The sequence below is a fragment of the Eptesicus fuscus genome, chromosome 2 (assembly GCF_027574615.1).
Source record: "Eptesicus fuscus isolate TK198812 chromosome 2, DD_ASM_mEF_20220401, whole genome shotgun sequence".
NCBI classification, from domain to species: Eukaryota; Metazoa; Chordata; class Mammalia; order Chiroptera; family Vespertilionidae; genus Eptesicus; species Eptesicus fuscus.
Window position 1 is genome coordinate 3981897 of NC_072474.1, and position 23033 is coordinate 4004929.

The 23033-nt window shown below is 38.9% G+C and overlaps 1 protein-coding gene across 7 annotated transcripts in view; it reads left to right on the forward strand.

Annotated features, from left to right (window-relative positions):
* Positions 1–23033, forward strand: part of NEMF (nuclear export mediator factor) — a 73733-nt gene that overhangs the window by 40747 nt on the left and 9953 nt on the right. For all 7 annotated transcript variants that reach the window (XM_054725309.1, XM_054725313.1, XM_054725319.1 and 4 more), the window contains 10 exons: positions 6810–6913; positions 8512–8574; positions 12101–12213; positions 14586–14643; positions 15113–15171; positions 15443–15563; positions 17157–17436; positions 18160–18202; positions 18334–18383; positions 21919–22072. In XM_054725309.1, the coding sequence (XP_054581284.1) occupies positions 6810–6913; positions 8512–8574; positions 12101–12213; positions 14586–14643; positions 15113–15171; positions 15443–15563; positions 17157–17436; positions 18160–18202; positions 18334–18383; positions 21919–22072 (1045 nt within the window). The remainder of the gene's footprint in view (positions 1–6809; positions 6914–8511; positions 8575–12100; positions 12214–14585; positions 14644–15112; positions 15172–15442; positions 15564–17156; positions 17437–18159; positions 18203–18333; positions 18384–21918; positions 22073–23033) is intronic.

Consider the following 23033-nt stretch of genomic DNA (forward strand, 5'->3'; position numbering starts at 1 on the left):
ATAAATGTACCACAGCTTTTTTATCCACTCATCTACTGATGGGCACTTGGGCTGTTTCCAGATCTTAGCTATTGTACATTGTGCTGCTATGAACATAGGGGTGCATGCATTCTTTCTGATTGGTGCTTCGGGTTTCCTAGGATATATTCCTAGAAGTGAGATCACTCAGTCAAATGGCAGTTCCGTATTTAATTTTTTGAGGAAACTCCATACTGTTTTCCATAATGGCTGCAACGGTTTGCATTCCTACCAGCAGTGTCCTAGGGTTGCCTTTTCTCCACATCCTCGCCAACATTTGTCATTGGTTGATTTGTTAATGATAGCCATTCTGACAGGTGTGAGGTGATGCCTCATTGTCGTTTTAATTTGCATCTGTCTGATGATCAGTGACTTTGAGCATTTTTTCATGTTTCTTGGCCATCTGTATATCAGCTGGTCTTATTTCCTAGAAAAGATTCTTTTTCTCTCTTGCTTGTAAAATAAAGAGCTGGTTGTCACTTTTTAGGAGCCTAGTGAAAATAATTGGTGGGAGTGTCAGTATCCAGTCTACTTATAACTGTGCCACATTTTTCTCTAGTCCATAGATCTTCTTTGACTCTTTCTAGAGAATTAACTTCTGGAGTGGAAGGGATAGTTACACAATGTTCAGAGTTGGAAAGAAGATACAGAGAAGTAACTGCTTCTTGATCAGACTTTCAGCCAGGACTCCTTTTAAATCCCATCTTAAACCCTTTTTATGGCAGTGCCTTATGGTACTATTTTTTTTTTAATTATTATTGTCTGTGTCCATGGGCCATGCATATATGCATACAAGGTCTTTGGTTGATTACCTCCCACCCACCCACCCTCCTGCGTCTTCCCTCCGAGATTCCACACTCTTCCATTTTTTGTTGTTGTTAATCCTCACCCAAGGATATTTTTCCATTGATATTTTGAGAGAGTGGAAGGGAGGAGGAGAGACAGATAAACATCTATATGAGAGAGACACATCGATTGGTTGCCTTCTGCACACGCCCCAACCAGGGCCAGGGATCCGGCCTGCAACCAAGGTATGTGCCCTTGATCGGAATCAAACCAGGGACCCTCAGTCCAATGGCTGATGTTCTATCCACTGAGCTAACCCGGCTAGGGCATTGTGGTGCTATTTTTTAGCTTTTTATGGGTTACATAGTGTAAATTGATTTACTTTGCTCTTCTGTCAGCTCAGGATTCAGCTTCTTGAGTTTGATCACTCATCCATTTGTTTTCCAGCTTTCAAAATTTCGTTGTGGTTTTCTCCTTCTACTCTCTCTAACATCTGTATTAATGAATAGAATTGACCTGTAATTTTCATTCCTCATAATGTTCATGTTCAATACTGGTTATATTCATAAGGAAAATTTAGAGGGTTCCTTCTTAATTAATTGTTTTTAAATGTTTGATGGAATTCGCCTGTGTGGCCTAGTAGTCCTAGAGTTTTCTAAGACTTTGTCTATTTTGTCTAAAGTTTGAAATGTATTGGCAAAAAGTTCATAATATTCCACTTAACTTTTTAACATCCTCTAGAATATTTAATGACATCTCATACATGGTAGTTATTTGTGCCTTCCCTTTTTCTTGATTAGTCTGACCAGAGGATTTTCCATTGTATTAATATCTGTAAAGAGTCAGTTTTTTATTATTAATCTTCTCTATTATATATGTGTTCTCTCTTTTTTTTGTTTTTTCATCATTCTACTTTTCTTTAGGATTAATTTACAATTCTCTTATTGATTTCTTGAGATGGAATCTTAGTACATTGATTTTTTTCCCCTTCCAACCTTTCTTTTCTAATATATATTGAAAGTAATAACGTTCCCTCTAAGCATGTCTTTGACTGCATCTAAAAAGTTTTGTTATATATTGTTTTCATTATATTTCACACCACAATATGTTCTAATTTCCATTGTGATTTCTTCATCCATGCATTGCTTAGAAGTATTAATTTCCAAACATATGGGCCTTTTTGGTTATTTTTTTGTTACTATTTTTTTGTTACTTAATTTGCATAATGGTCATAGATGGTATTCTGAATTATCTCAGTCCTTTGATATTTGTTGTTTTAGCTTGCTTTATGACCAGCATGTTTATGGTCAGCTTAATTTATAAATGTTTCATATATACATGAAAAAAGTATCTGTTCTACAGTTTTGGAGTGCATTTCTTTAAATATCAACTAGGTCATATTAACCATGTTGTTCAAATCTTTGGCATCCTTACTAATTCTTTTTTTTTTTTAATGATTGTTTTCTCAATTATTGAGAAAGGTGTGTTAAATATCACACAATTGTGGATTTGTCTGTTTCTCCCTTTACTTCTGCCAGTTTTTGTTTTATATATATGAGGCCATGTAATTAGGTGATACAAGTATAGAAGTTATATCTCCCTAATGAATTGCGCCATTTGTTAATGTTAATGAAATGTCCTTTTAACTTATTTTCTCCTGTGTGAGATACTAAAACTGTATCAGGTTCACTTGGTTAGTATGTGCATGATACATCTTTTTCCATCATTATAGGTCAGCCTTTTTTTTAACTAATTAATTTTTTTTAAATCTTTATTATGGAGGGTATTACAGGTGCCCCCTTCATTCCCCCCATTCCTCCCTCCAACCAGGTCCCACCCTGCCCCAGGCCTTCACCACCCTATTGTCTGTGTTCATAGGTAATACATACATGCATGTAAGATCTTTGGCTAATCTCTTCCTGCCCCCTTTCCCCATCCTTCTGAGATTCAGCAGTCTATTCCATGCTTCTGATTCCATTTTATACACCAGTTTATTTTGTTCATTAGATTTCTTGTTTGTTTATTTTGATCTGTAGATTCAATTATTGATAGATATGTATTTATTGCCATTTTAATGTTCATATTTCTTCTCTTCCTCCTCTTCTTCTTCACCCTTCAAAATTTCATGTAATACTGGTTTGGTGGTGATGAACTCCTTTAGCTTTATCTTGTCTGTGAAGCTCTTTATCTGACCCTTAATTCTAAATGATAGCTTTGCTGGGTAGAATAATTTGGTTGTAGGTCCTTGCTATTCATCACTTTGAATATTTCTTGCCACTCCCTTCTCGCCTACAAAGTTTCTGTTGAGAAATTGGGACAGTCGTTTGGGTGCTCCCTTGTAAGTAACTTGCTATTTTTAAGATTTTCCCTTTGTTTTTAACCCTTGGCATTTTAATTATAATGTGTCTTGGTGTGGGCCTCTTTGGGTTCCTCTTATTTGGGACTCTCTGTGCTTCCTGGACTTGTAAGTCTATTTCTTTCACCAGGTAGGGGAAGTTTTCTGTCATTATTTCTTCAAATAAGTTTTTAATATCTTGCTTTCTCTCTTCTCCTTCTGGCATCCCCATAATGCAAATACTGGTAAGCTTAAAGTTGTCCCACAGGCTCCTTATACTAGCTTCACATTTTTTATTCTTTTTTTCTTTTGCTCTTCTGATTGGGTGTTTTTTGCTTCCTCATATTTCAAATCGTTAATTTGATTCTCAGAATCTTCTACTCCACTGTTGAATCCCAGTAAATTATTCTTTATTTCAGTTAGTGTGTGCTTAATTTCTGACTGGTCCTTTTTCATGTATTCTCACTAAGATCCTTGAAAGTCTCACAAAGTTACTTGAAGCTTACTTTGAGTTCCTTGAAGCTCTCATTAAGATCCTTGAGTAACCTTATAACAATGGTTTTGTACTCTCTATCCAGTAGTTTGCTTGCTTCCATTTTTTTCGTTTGTGACATGTTTCTTTGTCTCCACATTTTGGCTGCTTCCCTGTGTTTGTTTCTCTGTATTAGGTAGAACTGCTTTGTCCCTGGAATTCGTAGAGTGGCCTTGTGTAGTAGGTGTCCTATAGGACCCAGTGGCTCACCCTCCCCAGTCACCTGAGCTGGGCCCTCTAATTGTGCCCCTGTGTGGTCTGTGTGCAGTCTTATAGTTGCTCCGTGATTGCTGTTGGCATCACGGGGAGAAATTGACCTCCAGGCCAATTGGCTGTGAGGACCAGCTGCAACTACAGTGGAAGAGCCAGTTGTGCAGGAGACACCCCTATGGAACATGACTTGCTTCAGTGGGGGCTTTGGTGAGCACTGACTCTGCACCTTGAGTGTGATGCTTGTGGATGTATAGAGTTGTAATCTGGTATGGTCTGAAGCTGTCCACCGTATGCACTGGCTCTGGGGCCACCCGCAAGAGCTACAGAGAGGTCTGTAGATGGCTGCTACTTGCATTGGGCTTGTGAAGTGCCCAGGTGAGGCTCAGATATGAAGCAAGGCAGGCTGGTGCTAGTGCCAGGTCTTGGGCCTTTTATTGTACATTTGGGGCACACTGATGCCAGCTGCTGCTTGTTTGAGAGATTTTAGCAAAGTCTGAAGCCTGAGGGATCAGGTCTGAGTAAGTTCATGCTCCACCCATTTAAGAGGAACACCTGGGTCTCCAGCAGCCTCTGTGTCACTCAGCCATAATTTCCACTGGTTTTTACAGCTCAAAGTTATGGAGACTTCTCCCAGCTCTGGAACTCTGGGCTGGGGGTCTGGTGTGGGGCTGGAACCCCTTGCTCTTCACAGGGGGCCTTTGCAGAGATTATCTCCTTCCCAATTAAAGAAACCCCACATCTGTTCTGCATCTCTGCCCTTCTACCAGTCTTGGTGTGCTTTCTTCTTTACTTCTGTAGTTGTAGGACTTCCATTCAGCCAGCTTTCAGGTGGTTCTGAATAATTTTTTAAAAAAATATATTTTAGTTGTAATTTTGATATGGTTGTGGGAAGTGGTGAGTACCAGTGTTTACCTATGCTGCCATCTTGGTTCTCTCTTTAAATCTAGTTTAGTCTTTTTACATCCTTGTTTTCCAGCCTGACAGTCTTTGCATTTTATCTAGAGTATTTATAAACTTACATTTACACTAATGTAATGTCTGATATATATTTAGGTTTAAATCTACCCATCTTGCTGTTTGCTTTCTATTTGTCCCATTTGTCCTGTATTCTTTTTTATTGCCTTATTTTGATTGATTGTTGGCTTTTTTTTGGGGGGGGGGGGGGGCTGTTAGTTATATATTCCTTTACTAGCATGATTACAAATACATCCTTGATTTATCTGTCTTGTTTTCTTTGTCCTTCTGGGTTTTACAAACTTGTTTGCCATCTATAGCAGAGTGGTTTCATTAATTTTAATATATCCATTCAGCAATGAGGAAAGTACATTTTTAAGTGAAAAAAAATATGCAGACCAGTGTGTACTGTATTGAAAAAAAGTTTGGAATAAGTATTTTATTTTAGCTTTTGTATGTATAAAAATACTCTGAAGAGGGATACACAGGAAGCTAATTACAATGCCTCCCTATCTGGTAGTGGTGGTGGAAACTGAATAGATGCAGGATCTCTCACTATACGTTTTAATAAAATTTTTTAAATTTTTGAACCATACACACACACACACACACACACACACACACACACACACACAGCAAACACATAAAATGTCTCAAAGTCCTTAGGTTTAGCTTTCTTTTAGTAAAAATATCAATTAGAATATAGGAATAAAATCATTTTGCTCTTATATTTTGGGGGATATGAGGGAGTTTAGTTAATGCCTATGCTACACCTTTATCATCTCTAACAAGAAGTTTTTTAATTATTGATTAAATCATGCAGAAGATTATCTTGCTGGTCATATGTAAGATAGGAAATATTTATGTTCATTGTTTTGCATGTCATTTTCTAAATGTCATACAAATATATACTCATTACTTTTTATTGTGATGATACATATTAATTACGAAAACCCAGATTACTTTGTCTCTTGAGAAAAGTTACATTTGGTAGGCAATATTTGGTCTTTTGTATAAAAATAGGTGTAAAGAATATCATATATGTAAGCATTCAGTTGATTGAGGACAAAATGGGAAAATAACTTTTCCTTCTTTCTTACCAGTGGTCTCAAAACCTATCTAGATTCCCACTGAAAGAAAGCTAAACCTAGGGACCTGAGACATTTTATGCCTTGGCTTTGTATAATTCATTGTTATAAGTTATCCTTGTGTTTAAGAGGGCTATCTATATGAGAGGGATTTAAGGAGAGAGAAAATATATATATATATGTATTTTTAATATTTTTATTGATTTCAGAGAGTAGGGGAGAGTGAGAGATAGAAACATCAGTGATGAGAGAATCATCCATCGCTGCCTCCTCATGCCTCCCTCTCCCCGCCCCGAGTCTTCAACCTGGCCATGTGCCCCAACCAGGAATCCAACTGTGACCTCCTGGTTCATAGGTCAACGCTCAACCACTGAGCCACACCAGCTGGGCCATATATGTGTATTTTTTTCTTTTTCTTTTTAATATATTGATTTCAGAGAGGAAGGGAGAGGGAGAGAGAGTTAGAAATATCAGTGATGAGAGAGAATCATTGATCAGCTGCCTCCTGCACACTCCCTACAGGGATCGAGCCCAAAACCAGGGCCATGTGCCTTGACCAGGAATCAACTGTGACCTCCTTGTTCATAGGTCACTCAACCACTGAGCCACACCAGTAGGACAGAACATATATTTTTCAAATATAGAATTTAGTTGCTTTCTTCTCAGACTATCTTAAGAATGTCCTGGGGCAGTTTATATTATAAGTTTTCAATAAAATTCAACTTCATTCCTTAAGAAAAATCAAACCTTAAAGTTGTCTTAACCTACACAGGATAGCTTCCTGTTTTTGTCTGTTTTTTCTTTGTAAAAAAAGGGGTGGTTTGTGAATTTAGGCAACTATAAAGGAAAAGAAATGTTAACTTTTTTTATTTTAATTTGGTAGGTTTGAGAAATTTTTGTGGTTCATTAGCTCAGAGAACTATCTAATTATAGGAGGACGAGATCAGCAACAGAATGAAATAATCGTGAAAAGATACTTGACACCAGGTAGGTATGATTAAAATTCTAAAGAATATTTTCTTAAGTAATTGGATCAGATATCTCAATATTAGCTATAGATTTTCATTTTAAACTTCTTTGACAAATTGAGTTAGTAGAAAGAGCTTGATGCTTGGTGGTTTATAGTTTGACACTTAATTATCATCTTAAGTGAATATGTCTAAAGTAGTAATGCTCAGCTAATCTGCAGTGTTGGACTTTTGATTCTTTGCTACATTAACCCTTTGCACTCGCTTGCTTTTTTCTCGATTCCTTTATTCTAATGCTAACCGTGTCGAGTCAAAAGGTTAATATATTAATTTTCTCGATTCCTTTATTCTAATGCTAACCGTGTCGAGTGCAAAAGGTTAATATATTAATTTTCTCGATTCCTTTATTCTAATGCTAACTGTGTCGAGTGCAAAAGGTTAATATATTAATTCTCCAGAATCATAGCTCAAATTTTTAAAAGCTTAATTTTTCAGTGCTGAAGTTTATAGCCTTTTTTAACATTTAGAAAAGGACTGAAGCCCTGTGGGGTAAGGCCTCTCATTTTTTGTTTGCTGATAATCACTGCCTCACTGTGGCTGAACCCTCAGTGTGGGTATCAGAAATCAATAATCAAAACCAGAACTCATCGAATGACCATTTAAGATTCCTAACCACGGAAGAAAGCAGCAGGGATCAGGTTACATGGTACCCAGGGCTTGGTTTCTTGTCTTTTCTAGCTCTGTTTATTATGAGTTGAGCCTGTTATGGAGCATATGGGTTTTTCTCACTGAGTTTCAAACCCAGATAACCTGTCCACAGCAAGCAATGGCTGCTCATTTTTCCTGTTAGGAACCATGCATTTTCCTTTTCTCTGGTTGACCATTTACTCTTGTATTCATCTGTTTATTCCTTTAGTTCATTTGATGCTCTCACATACTTAGAATAAAACTGCAAGTCCTTATCATGGCTTACAAGGATCCTGGCTTCTTTTCCAGCTTCCTTTCTTACCACTCTCCCCTCACTCTGGCCTCCTGACTGCTCTTCATACATGTCAAACATCCATAGTCCTCAGGACCTTTGCACTTGCTAGGATGACTCACCTGCTCCATCTGTCTCTCACCCTTCCAGCAGGCTAGTCTGGGCTTGCTTACATGGTAACTCAGCAAGTTTCTGAGAGAGGAAGCACACAAGACCTCTCAAGGCCTGGGCTGGGGACTGACACTTAGTCACATGTGCCACATTCTTTTGGCCAAGGCAGGTCATGGGGTAGGCCCAGATTCAAGGGATGGGGACATGGACTCCACCTCTTCTTTTTTTTTTTTTATTTTTTTTTTTTTTTAATTTATTGGGGTGGACTCCACTCTTGATGGGAAAAGCTTCAGTCACAAAGCAAAGAGGTGTGGATAGAGGGAGGGAGAGAAATTGTGATCATTTTTGTAATCTACCATATTAATATTACTTTCTATAAGGAGGTCTATAAGAAATCTCCCAGGGATAGGAGATGGAATTAATATGTGTTCTTACCACTTTTAGGTCTTGAATCCATTAAACAGTAAATAAATAAATAATTGTAACAAAACAAAACATGATTTAGAGTATCGTTTCTTCTTTTTAAGGGGACATTTATGTACATGCTGATCTTCATGGAGCTACTAGCTGTGTCATTAAAAATCCAACAGGTATTATATTCTTTCTATTCAGAACTTTAATTCCTTTTGTTAAAATATTTTAATATAACTATAAGACAAAAATTGTTAATAGAGATAAAGGACACTTTATAATGATAAAAGAGTCAATCCATCAGTAAGATATAACTATTATAAATACATATAACAACAGGGCCCTAGAATACATGAAGTAAAATCTGACAGAATTAAAGGGAAAAATAGATAATTTAGCAATTATATTTAACTTTCAATCATGGATAGAATAACTAGATATAAGATCAACAAAGAAATTGAAGATGTGAACAACACTAAGTTAACTAGATCTAATACATCTCTAGTATACTCCACCAAATAACAATAGATTCTCATTCTTCTCAGATACACATGGAACATTCTCCAGGAGAGACCGTATGATATTCATTAAAAAAGTCTCAATAAATTTTAAAACTATTGAAATCATACAAAATAAGTTTTCTGTCCATAATGGAGTGAAATTAGAAACCACTAATAGAAGAGAATTTGGAGAATATACACATGTATGGAAATTAAAGTACACACACATAAATAATGGATCAAAGAGGAAATCTTTTGGGGGGTGTTAGAAAATACTTTGAGATGAGTGAAACAAAAACAATGTATCATAACTTAGGAGATGCAGCTAAAGCAGTGCTTAGAGAGAAATTTATGGTGGTACTGCCTATAATAAAGAAGAATGATTTCAAATCAATAACAAAATTATAATCATTAAAATCTAGAAAAACAAAAGCAAATAAAGGTTCAGATTCCTAAAATTAGGAACAAAAGAGGGGTCATTACTGTCAACTTCACAGAAATCAAAAGAATTAGGGAATTCTATGAATAGTTGTATAGCAGCAAATTAGATAACTAAATGAAATGGGAAAATTCTTAGACATAAACTACCAAAACTGGCCTAAGGTGAAATAGAAAATCACAATAAACCTATAATAAGTAAAGAAATTGAATTAGTAATTTAAAAAAACCTACTCATAAAAGAAATCTCAGGCCCACATGGCTTCACTGGTTAATTCTACCAAACTTTTAAAGAAGATTAAACCTCAGTCTTTCACAAAGCCTTCCAGAAAATAGAAGAGATGGGAACACTTTCTAACTCATCAGTCGCCACCCTGTGGTCCGCGAGGTCCGAAAGGTTGGTGACTGCTGTTCTAATTCTTCTATACGACTGTTTTACCCTAATAACAAAATCAGACAGACATAACAAGAAAACTACAGATCAATATCACTTATGAATATAGACACAAAAATCCTCAACAAAATATTAGGAAACTGAATCTAGCAGCATGTTAAAAGTATTATACACCATGACAAAGTGGGATTTATCCCAGGCGTGCAAGGTTTGTCTTACGATTGAAAATTAATTAATGTAGTCAAGTATAATAGCATAAAGGACAAAAATCACAGAATTATTTCAATTGATGCAGAAGAAGCCTTTGGCAGTAATCCAACACCCACTTGTGAAAAAAGCATTCAACAAACTAGGAATAGAAGGGAATTTCCTCAACTTGGTAAAGAGCAGCTATGAAAAGTCCACAGCCAACAATCGTACTTAGTGCTCACAGACTGAGAGCTTTCCCCTAAGATCACGAACGAGATAAGCATGGCTATTGTTGCTTCTGTTCCATGTTTACGGAGGTACTAAATAGGTCATTAGGCAATAAAAAGAAATTAAAAATATCCCAGTTGGAACAAATAAAACTATATTAATGGATACAGGACTTAGGGGATTATGGAAATGTCCTGGAATTAGTGATAATGGTTCCATAGCTTTATGAACATACTAAAACCCATTGAATTTTACAGAGCGGGCGAAAGTAAGTTTATAGTTGTTCATGTGGGAAATAATCCTATATAATAAAAGGGTAATATGCAAATTGACCCTAACAGTGGAACGACTGGTCGCTATGACACGCACTGATCACCAGTGGACAGACGCTCAACACAGGAGCTGCCCCCTGGTGGTGAGTGCACTCCCACAAGGGGAGCTCCGCTCAGCCACAAGCCGGATTGACGGCTGCAAGCGCAGTGGCAGTGGCGGGAGCCTCTCCCACCTCATCAGCGCTAAGATGTCCAAGGGCTCCCGGGTTGCCAGAGGGGATGTCTGACGGCCAGCTTAGGCTAAACTGGCAGGTGGACATCCCCCAAGGGGTCCCAGACTGTGAGAGGGCGCAGGCCAGGCTGAGGGACCCCCGACCCCGAGTGCACAAATTTTCGTGCACCGGGCCACTAGTACAATAATCGTATCTAATAAAAGTACTATGCAAATTGACCGTCAGTCCGACACACAAGATGGCCGCCCCAATGTGATCAAAGATGGCTGCCCCCATGTAGATACAAGATGGCCGCCACAAGATGGCCAGCAGGGAAGGGCAGTTGGAAGGGACCAGGCCTGCAAAGGAGGGCAGTTGGGGGGGACCCAGACCTGCAGGGGAGGGCAGTTGGGGGGGACCAGGCCTGCAGAGGAGGGTGGTTGGGAGGGACCAGGCCTGCAAGGGAGGGCAGTTGGGGGCAATCAGGCCTGCAGGGGAGAGCAGTTAGGGGTGACCGGGACGGCAGAGGAGGGCAGTTGGGGGCAACCAGGCCTGCAGGGGAGGACATTTGGGGGGGACCTAGGCCTGCAGGGGCGGGCAGTTTGGGGGACCGGGCCAGCAGGGGAGAGCAGTCCAGGGCGACCGGGCTGGCAGGGGAGGACAGTTAGGGGCAACCAGGCTGGCAGGAAAGGGCAGTTGGGGGCGACCAGGCTGGCAGGAAAGGGCAGTTAGGGGTGACCAGGCTGGCAGGGGAGGGCAGTTAGGGGCAATCGGGTCGGCAGGGGAGCAGTTATGCGTCGATCAGGCTGGCAGGGGAGTGGTTAGGGGGTGATCAGGCTGGCAGGCAGGTGAGCGGTTGGGAGCCAGCAGTCGGGATTGTGAGAGGGATGTCCCAGATTGGCGAGGGTGCAGGCTGGGCTGAGGGACACACACACACACACACACACACACACACACACACACACCACCGTGCATGAATTTCGTGCACCGGGCCTCTAGTAAATAATAATACAGGAATAAACTCTGTATTCACATACAACTATAAACCTACTTCTGCCCAAACCTGTATATTTTTAAAGGGTCAATTTTATGTTATGTGAGTTATATCCCAATTTTAAAATATTTGAAATATAACTAGGGATTTGTTATTAATATGCTCTTCATTTTGATGATTTAGTCAATCTGTAATAATTCTGGAAGTCTTCAAACTTTAAATAGATTGTTTAAATTATCCTTTTTGGAATGAGGTTAGATTTACTGACATAGAAGAAATTTCTCTAATTTGTTTTGTTTACTTAGACCATTTAAAAGCCTGCTGTAAATACATTTTAATAAAAAAATAGTAACTTTTTATAATATTGAAAAAATGTACTACTAGTATTTAAAATATGAGAAGATTAAACCTGTCACACATGTGATTTTCATATCTTGCTCTGTAGAAAGTCTGAAGCATTGTAGCATTGTTATTACAGGTGAACCAATTCCCCCTCGAACCTTGACTGAAGCTGGCACAATGGCACTTTGCTACAGTGCTGCTTGGGATGCCCGAGTTATCACTAGTGCTTGGTGGGTGTACCATCATCAGGTAATAACGGCTATGGTCCTTTTCTTAATTTATTAAGAACTACCATGTACCAAATTTTGAGGGTATATAGTTTAAGTGAACAAGGCTGAGTACCTCCCTACCTTGATGGAGCTGACATTTTGGTGGTGGAGAAAAATACATAATGCCAGATAGCAATTGCTATAAAGATTTTTATAAGGAGATAGAGAGTGATAGGGGCTGCCATTCTGAATAAAGTATCTGGGAAGGTAAGATTTGAGCTGCAGAGACCTAAATGAAGAGAGAGTGATCCGTGCAATTACACGGGATAGAGAGTGTTCTAATTATAACAGACATACTGACCTAAAACACCTTTCTCCTATTCATACCTGTTGGAATTTTTTTAATTTTTTTTGGCCCTTCCAGAAAAGTAGGTATATCCAGTGGTTTTGTACTCAATTTTAGTGATTGTCCCTTTTTTAAATATATATATATATTGTTATTGATTTCAGAGAGGGAGAGAAACATCATTCATGAGAGAGAATCATTGATCAGCTGCCTCCTGCACACCCCCTACTGGGGATCAAACCTTGGACTCTTCAGTCCACAGGCCGACGCTTTATCCACTGAGCCAAACCAGCTAGGGCTAGAGATTGTCCTTCTTTATGGTTATGCTATTTTTTGTGATGATACTTCATTCCACATTTGACTTCACACTGCTATTGATATACATTTTCAAGAATTATAATTAACTAGAGGCCCAGTGCATGAAATTTGTGCACGGGTAGGGTCCCTAGGCCTTGCCTGTGATCAGGGCCAATCGGGGCCTCCGGCTGCTGGCCAGGGCCTTCCTTCCCCAGCTGCTGGCTTTTATCCAGGGTCTGCCTTCCCCAGCTGCCAGCTGGGGCCTTCCTTCGTTCCGCGCCACCCCCTGGTGGTCAGCGTACATCATAGCGAGCGATCAAACTCCCAGTCTCCTGGTCAAACTCCTGTGGGGACAATTTGTATATGAGCCTTTTATATAGATAGATAGTGATATACTTTTGGAAGGTCCAAAAGCATGTGGAAATTCAATACCATTATCCTTCCTTACATTTTTGTTTCATTTTTATATTAGTTATATTATTTTCTGCTATGCAGTGATACTGGATTTTTAGGAAATTAATATCACTTCTGAGATTAAGTTTTCTGCCTCAGTCTTGTTATAAAAGTGATTTTAATTCTTTTATGAATAGGTTTTTTAGTATGTTTTTAATCCTTTGCATAACTATGACTAATAAAGATACTCTCAGATTTGGAGGTTTCACAGATATCCTATATAATAAAGAGGTGATATGCAAATTGACCATCATGCCCTCACAAGATGGCTGCCTATGACCAGACCGGCAGGGGGCTTAGTGAGGGATGACCAAATGACTGAACAGCAGGCTGTGTGGGGCAACCAGGCCAGCAGGGGGCGCAGTTGGGGGTGATTAGGCTGGCAGGGGGGCAGTTAGGGGCGACCAGGCCGGCAGGGGAGGCAGTAAGGGGTGACCAGGCTGGCAGGGGGGGCAGTTAGGAGCACCCAGGCTGGCAGGAGGGGCAATTAGGGGCCATCAGGCCAGCACACAGAGGCAGTGAGGGGCAATCAGGCCAGCGGGGGTAGGGGGGAGCAATTAGAGGTTACCAGGCAGGCAGGCAGGTGAGTGATTAGGAGCCAGCAGTCCAGGATTGTGAGAGGGATGTCTGACTGCCGGGCCTAAACCATCAGTTGGACATCCCCCAAGAGGTCCCAGATTCGAGAGGGTGCTGGCTGGGCTGAGGGGGACCCCCCCCCCCCGCCCCCCATGCACGAATTTCGTGCACCGGGTATCTAGTATGATATATTTTTAGTTGTGGAATTATCTTGCTCACTTCCTATTTTGTCAAATTAGAATATATTTTTAAATCTGCTATCATTTTTATTTCCTAAAATAAAAGATTATTTTATTACCAAAAAGAGTATCTCAGAAAAGAATTTTAATAAATATAGTTTTATTTTAGTAAGTATATTTGTATGGTAAACTTACTAAACTACTTCTTTGTTATATCTCACACTAGAGGAACGGTGTGGACCAGTTCTTGGCTCTAGTCCAAGATATTTGAAAATTATCCATGTAGTATGTTTTAGTACCATATTTTTCGGCATATAAGACGACTTTTTAACCCAAGAAAATCTTCTATACGCCAGAAAATACGAGATGTTCTTTTTTTTTTTTCATTGTTACAGCAAAGGGTATATTTATCATTGAAGACAGGTATACCATCAGCATTGATAATTTTTGTAAACTTTGCAGGACATAGCACTGCTTACTTGAATATGACTTTCTTCATTGAAAATATTTTTTTAAACTATTTCTTAAGACAAAAGTATAATGTATTGCTCTGTCCCTCAGGTGTCTAAAACAGCACCAACTGGAGAATATTTGACAACAGGAAGCTTCATGATAAGAGGTAATGATTGTCAGTGGGTTATAGGAACTGGTTTGAGGACCATCTGCTAATATTCTCAGAATAGACTCTTGTCTTGATTTCATACATTTGAAGTCTGTTATGAAATAAGGAAAATTACTATGCTGTGGCAAATTTAGCATTTGTCATGTCATCTCCATATATATTTTTATTGATGAGACTGTACTTCACATAGTTTAAAGTTATAAGGGTAAGAAAGTATAACATGACCTTTTTTCCTAAAAATTGATTATTCAGGGTCTGATTAACCCAAAGGATGAGAGCAAACAATCATATTTTTCTATCTTAATTCCTGTTCCTTACATGATGCCAATTTCTGTAAATGGGAAATGTTCCTCTTGACAGAGAAAAGACAAAACAAAACAAGTGTAACCATTGGTGTCAGATATCTTGCAAGCATATAATGAAGAAAACAGATTTGTAAAACATTTATGTACATTATCTTTTGTAGGAAAAAAGAATTTCCTTCCTCCGTCATATCTAATGCTGGGGTTTAGCTTCCTCTTTAAGGTACGCTTCATCTTCTTCATTATTATTTTTTTAAATATGTTTTTAACTGATTTTTAGGGAGAAATAGAAACATCAATGATGAGAATCATTGATTGGCTGCCTCCTGCAACTCAGGCTTGTGCCCTGACCGGGAATCAAACCATGCCCTCTGGTTCAAGGGTCAGTGCTCAACCACTGAGCCATACCGGCCAGGCTCTTCATTATTTTTTTTTTTCTGATTTTCATTAGCCTCACTGAAAGTTCCATCAATGAAAAGGTATTATTTCCATAGGTAGATGAGTCTTGTGTTTGGAGACACCGAGGTGAACGAAAAGTCAGAGTGCAAGATGAAGACATGGAGACATTGGCGAGTTGCACAAGTGAACTCATATCAGAAGAAATGGAACAACTAGGTAGTTTACAGACTTTAATAAAGTACCTAATAATGTCTTCTATTGTCTAGTTTTGTTTCTAAATTCTTAATTAGAAAATTATAGCTCCTTTTGGATAATTGAAGTTTCATTTACTGAATTTTGTTTTGGGACATGTTAAATATGCTTATAATCCTAGTGAATTGTAAAGTAACTAGATCCATAACTAATACACTTGAGCATGTATTTATGTAATAAAACTTCAGTATTTATTGCGTAATTCATAAATATGAATGAGCACTTACTTTAGGGTTTAGAAGTGATGCAAAGATGAGTTCATAACAAGTACAATTTAAGGTAATTTAGCTTGATTTAATAATATATTTGCCTCTAGTGGAGAGCAACTATGGTTACTAGAATAAATTTACCTATCTACCTGAAGGAACTAAAGAAAATATCTAAGTTATATTTATAGTTATCTTTCTCATAGGGTCATTCTTTTTTGGGAGTAATATTGCATTGTTTCATTTACGACTACTGTTGTAACAAGTCTCTTTTTTTTTAAATTTTCAATCTGTTCCTGATACTATATAAAGTGCTTTATTTACATTATTTTTTATTGAATTCTCAAAACCATCCTTGTCAGATGGGTGGTGGTATCTCATTTTATAGGTGAGGCAACTAGACCCTATTACTAGATAGTGTGTCTTTTGCCAGAGTGTGAACACATGCTGTGTGCCAGTTATATACCATGTTATCTAATTTCAGTTCTCACGTGGAAATTATAATAAAAGCAACAGAATTTGTAGAACTCTGCTGTCCTCCTTTTTGGAAATACCCTAACAAAGATAAGTTATAGTTTTTATTTTAGAAACTAAAGGCCTGGTGCACGGATTTGTGCACTGATGGGGTCCCTTGGCCTGGCCTGCACCCTCTCGTAATCCAGGACCCCTCGTGGGATGTCAGATAGCCAGTTTCAGCCCAATCCCTGCAGGCCCGATCCAGACAGGAGGGAGACTTATCCCTACAGGCCCAATCCAGACAGGAGGGAGCCGGATCCTGTGCGTTGAGTGTCTGTCCTCTGGTGGTCAGTGCATGTCACAGCAACCAGTCATTTGGTCATTTGGTTGCTTAGGCTTTTATATATATAGATGGTTGCAATGTCCAAGAAGTTTATTGTGGTTAAGTATATTGGAGATCATTTATTCCAACCAATTCATGGTACAGAGTATCCTTTAGTGCAGTGATGGGCAACCTTTTGAGCTTGGTGTGTCAAACTTCACCAAAAAACTGAGCATAACTCAGGTAGTATGTCACTTTGAGGAAAAAATTAACTCCAAGACTCTAGTCGCAAATGTTTCATCCTCAGGAGCAGCAAATGTTTCATCCTCGGCATGCAGCCGCCTCAGCGGCCACGTGTCAGAAATAGCTACGCGTGTCAATGCTGACACGTGTGTCATAGGTTCGCCATCACTACTTTAGTGTAAATCAGAGAACCCTGTGGGGGTGAACAGGCATTTCCTGGTAATCTTTTAGAAAAACAGGGAATCAATAGAATATTTTTTAAGTTTTCAAGGAAATCATCTAGCTTTTTGTGGTGATAGCACTCTGACTTTTCTGATGGTAATTCTACAGATGGAGGAGACAGTAGCAGTGAAGAAGATAAAGAGGAATTACAGGAAACTCCTGTGGAAGTGGAATTCATGTCTCAGGCTAACCAGGAGGGTATTAATATTCATAGTGGTGGAGATGAGCTAAATGAAGAACTAATGCAGGAAGAAAGCTCCGAAGATGAAGGAGAATCTGAAGAGGTAGTAAAAGATCAGGAATCTGTTGGTGAAATGAAGGATGAAGGGGAAGAGATATTAAATTATCCTGATACTACCATTGACTTGTCCCACCTTCAGTCCCAGAGGTAATTTTAAAACTATAATTGTAAGTTTTATTTTGTAAGTTGGGAATGATGATGAGTTAATCTTTAAAAAGATAATACTAAGAATTGACTTAGTACTTTTACTCTGTTCTGTGACTTTATTATCTTTTTTACAATTTGATTTGGAGGTCTGGTCTCTCTATAAAGAAATTCCCAGGACCCAGGGTGGAAAAATACAGTAAATACAAAAGTGACTAAACTAGGTCAAAATAGAAATAAGTAAACGATTATAAATGCTAATAATATGAGAAAGGCATTGCCATGCAAAATATAAGGTGTTTGAGTCTTTAATGTCTTTAACTGATCACCAAATTAACAATACCATAGTTATAAAAGCATTATCATTGGAGTAGATAAGAATGGCTTAGGAGTCAGATCAGAATTGAGTATATCCTTGGGCAAGTTGCTTTATGTCTAAGCTTCAATTTTCTTCTTGGTGAAAATTATTATCTGATTCATTGGATTTTGGTGAAGATAATATGCATGTAAAGCATCTAGCTGTGCCTGGTACATAGTAAGTGTTCAATCGATGTCAGCTATTTAAGAATATATTTAAAAGCGTGAGGAAATAAGTAATCAATTCGATTTTGTTTCTATAATTTGAAAATTTGTAGGATTGTCAGTAATTAAGGGTATGATATGGGAATGTTTTGGGACTTTGTAAATACATGCCTTCTACAGGCTAGTGGATTCCTCTTTTCATAGGTCCCTCCAGAAATTGGCTTCAAAAGAAGAATCTTCTAATATGGTAAGCTGTTTTCAAAGTTTTATGAAGAACAACATGTCCTTCTCAGTGAATAGAATAATTTTCTACTTTTCAGTTTTATTTTTTGAAAAATTAGTAGTGATATTGTTTGTATTTGCTTTTCTTTTTAATAGAGTGACAATAAATTACAGAGCCGGAGACATTTGTCAGCCAAGGAAAGAAGGTAAACATATTTGTATTATCTAACTGAAAAGCATGTAATTATTTTTTTTTTTTTTAATATATTTCTTTATTGATTTCAGAGAGGAAGGGAGAGGGAGAGAGAGGTAGAAACATCCATGATGAGAGAGAATCACCGATCGGTGGCCTCCTGCACGCCCCCTACTGGGGATCGAGCCCGCAACCCGGGCATGTGCCCTTGGCCAGAATCGAACCCGGGACCTTTCAGTCCGTAGGCCGACGCTCTATCCACTGAGCCAAGCCGGCCAGGGCATCATGTAATTATTTTTTATCGACTATTTAGTTATGACAGATCACCTTGCTATTCCAAAGACCTCCCTTATTAAAATTGCCAAGATTTGCCATAAATCTTATTTAATTTTGTTGGGGTTTTTTGTTAATTCTTACCCGAGGATATTTTTTTCCCATTGATTTTTAGAGAGAGTGGGAGGGAGGAGGGGAGATGGAGAGGGAGAGGCCGGGGATCAAACCTACAACCCAGAAACACATCCTTGTCCAGGAATCGAACCCTCGATGTTCTAACCACTGAGCGACACAGGCTAGGGCATAAAATCTTATTTCATTTTTAATATTTACCTCTAAGAGGTTTTTCTGTTTTATACCTTAATCAGTGAGATGTGTCATATGACCTGAGACAGACCTTTTATTACATAAATACGTGTAATAGTGATTGCAATGTATTAAATTGACAGACTAATTTTAGGATAATATTGACAAGAATAAGTAGGAACACTTGAAATTAATTAGGAAAGTTTTACATAAGAGAAAACACTTTTTTTAAGGATGCAGATATGAGTTTATTTTATTTTTCCCATCACCATTTATCCCCCCTATATACTCCTCCACCTCCCCCCACTCTCCTCCCACCTGCAGTTACCACACTGTTGTCCGTTTTTAAATATAGCAGGCAAATAGAAAGGTAGAGGCAGAAGAAATGGGACAACTGAGACAACCACTCCAAGTGAGAAAGACTAAAGCTAGTGTACAAAGAGGTAAAATATACAATTCATGCCACCAAGAAGCTTTTGAGCAAAACCCAAGGACACAGAAGTGGGTGATGAAGGCTTCGTGGGGAGAGGGCAATGAGGGAAAAAGGGGGACATATGTGATACTTTCAACAATAAAGATTTATTTTTTTTAAAAAGACTGATATAAAATTTGAAATCCAGTTCCTCATCGTCGTGGTATGTTTCAGGTGCTTGATAGCCACATGTCTGAGTGGCTGCTGTATTGATGAGGTACAGCCAGCCCTGTCTCTGTTACTGGCTTCTTTTAAACCTCAACAGCAACTCCTTCTACAGTGCCCACTAGGTACTCAGATTATGCCAAGTATTTTCTGCCCCACTGCTAACTAGTCCTTACTTAAATTGTCAATATTTCAGTGATGGTCATTTATTAAGCAGCTCTTCCCAAAGACTGAACAACTCTTTTAGCTCAGAGAGAGGGAAATCTCAATTCAGGAAAAGAATGGAGACACTGAAATTTAAAGATATGGACTTAGTCCCTAACCAGTTTGGCTCAGTGGATAGAGCATGGGCCTTCGAACTGAAGGGTCCCAGGTTCGATTCCGGTCAAGGGCATGTACCTTGGTTGCAGGCACATCCCCAGTAGGAAGTGTGCAGGAGGCAGCTGATCGATGTTTCTCTCTCATCGATGTTTCTAGCTCTCTCTCCCTCTCCGTCTCCCTCCCTGCCTCTCTGTAAAAAATCAATAAAATATATTTTTTAAAATAAATAAATAAAGATACAGAGTTCGTTTTGGAGGTAAAGGTGGAAAATCCTGACTGACGTTACTTCTCTGTCCAGGATGTTAGTCACCCTTTAAAGTTATGGCCGTTGTTTATATTGAGCCTCTTGACTTCCATACTCACAGCAGCTGTGGCTGCACTTGGATTCTTCACCTTTCTCAAGTGCTCCTTCCTAGTCTACCTCCTTCCCACAACCTCCTTTATTTATCTCTAGCAGCCTCTACCCTCATTCCAGGAGCCCCTTTACTTCATTATGAACAGTGATTCTTATTGTTGACCTACTGAAACATGAATAATTTAATAAATGAATCTACAAACAAAACAAACAAACAAACAAAAACTTTTTTGAGTCCTGAATTCAGGAAAAAGCCATAAATCTGTAAATACATTTGACCCTTGAACAAGGTGGGTCAAAAATCCTCATACTGTATAATTACAATCTGGCCTCGGCATCGGTGGATTCCTCACCACGGATTGAAATATAGTTGACTCTTAAATAATACGGGTTTGAACTGCATGGGTCCACTTCTACTGGGCATATTAAGTGCAAACCTGTGTTGTTCAGGGGTCAAGTATAGTGTTATCTGAAATTGATACAGTAGTTGAGGAGTAAGAAATTGCTGTGAGCTCAGGTGTTTTGGGAAATTGCATCAGAAGTATTCCTTGAAAATATATTAGCACTTAAGTAAATGAAGATACAGAGACATCACTCAAGGAGGATTAACGTGAACACAAGGGAGTGGGAATTTGGAAGCAATATGCATAGTGCTTTTGAGGAAGTGATGAATAGACGGAGGTGAAAGGAGCAGAAATTCATGTTTGTGACCTGGTAGATAAGATTGACAAAGTGGAACTTACATTGGAAACTTAAAATGACAAACTAAGTATTTTGGATTTTATCTTGAAAGTAATGTGAAAAGGACTTTTGGGAGATTTTGAATGAGAATGTGACATAGGTGAATAGTTAAGAAAAATTAATCTAGAAGTTCATGTAGAAAAGATTTTGGGGGAAATCCCTGGAGGAAAAGAGGGTGGGAAGTGCTGAGGACCTGGCCTACCACAGTGACATTGGGAATAGAAGAGTTTGAACATGAAAAATATCACAGCAATAGAATTTCCCTTTCATCCTTAATCTGCTTATTTTTTAATCCATTTATTCAGCCAACCACTCAACAGATATTTTATTAAATAGCTAAGATATGCCTGGCCATTGTAGCTCAGTGATTGAGCACCGACCTATGAATCAGGAAGTCACTGCTCAATTCCAAGTCAGGGCACATGCCCGGGTTTCGGGCTCAATTCCCATTGTGGGGTGTGCAGGAGGCAGCCAATCAATGATTCTCTCTCATCATTGATGTTTCTATCTCTCCCTCTCCCTTCCTCTCTGAAATCAATAAAAATATTTTTTTTAAATAAAATAAATAGCTAAGATCTGCCAGGCCATGTTAATTACAAAGACTACAAATCCTGTTGCCTGGCTGTCAAGGGGTTAAGGGACTGAACGTAGCTACTAAGTAAGAGTAAGTCGAGGGTGACAGTTTGTTGAGCCTGATTGACAGAAAGAATGAAAAAATCCATGAGAGAAAAATTTTAAGCTTTTTTCCTTTGTGATGATTATTGCTTCTTTGTATCTGGTAGCTGGTGATTATCAGGTAAAGCAGAAGCCATGATCTGTTATACGTTGTACATGTTCCCTTCCCCAGGTAGTTTTTTTAGGCACTAAGAATTTGAAATTCTAAGAATTAGATGTTTTTGTTTCGCTTACATTTAGGGAACTAAAGAAGAAAAAGCTTCCAGGTGACTTAGGGGATTTCGAAGTGATAGAGGGAAAAGACAAAGAAAAAGAAAGTGCTCTACACCTTGAAACGCATCAGAACACAAGCAAAAATGCCCCAGCTGTGCAGCCAGTAAAGCGAGGACAAAAGGTAATAAAACTTTGGGGTGAATTGGGTTTTTTTTACTTTTATTAGCATTTAACGCTGAATTTACTCCTGGGCCATAAATTTTTGTTTCTTTAGTTTCTTCTAGGATATCATTTCTTCTATGCTCCTCTCCTGGTTTAGAAACAGTCTGTTCCTTTGCAGGAAGGATCATCTCAATGTGGCCGGGAGAGCTCGTGTATGGGTTCATCTGCCCATGAGCTCCGTAAGTTCTGCGCTGCATCCTGGGAGCTCTGTTCACCTGGATGTGCTCAATGACCAGAGAATCTACATCTAAACCCTGAAGTTCAGCATCACTCTCTGCATTTTTTAAGCGTGTGCAGCAGAAATCCAGCCCTCTATTTGGGCCACTCCCCCTGTGTCCCGCCCCATGTTTGGCCTGGGCACACCTACCAACTGCACCACTGTAGTAATGGAATGGCACATACTGCTTCTGTAAAGTGACATCGTTCAGATACTTGGTGGCTTTTTGATATGCATACCCTTGGTGGCCTGGGCAGTTCCATGAGTGTTCTTAAAGTGAACACGAAGATTTGAACCTCTTGATGTGCATGATTTTGTGGGGTTTGCTGGGTCAGATGAAATAGCCAACCATTTTCAGAGGTCACCACAGGCTACTTATGAGAAGAGCTGGGTTGAATGGTTAAAGTTAGTACTGTATGGTTCACAAAGAAGTTGTGAGGTTCCCCTTAAATTTTTAAAATTTACATGAAATAGATGCTGTAGGCAAAATAATAATAATAATTCTAGCCCGGTCAGTGTGGCTTGGTGGTTGAGCGTTGACCCGTGAACCAAGAGGTTGCTGGTTTGATTCCAGTCAGGGCATGTGCCCAGGTTGTGAGCTCAATCCCCAGTGAGGGGTGTGCAGAAGGCAGCTGGTCAATGATTCTCATCATGTTTCTCTCTCTCTCTCTCTTCTCCCTTCCTCTCTGAAAATAATAAAAAT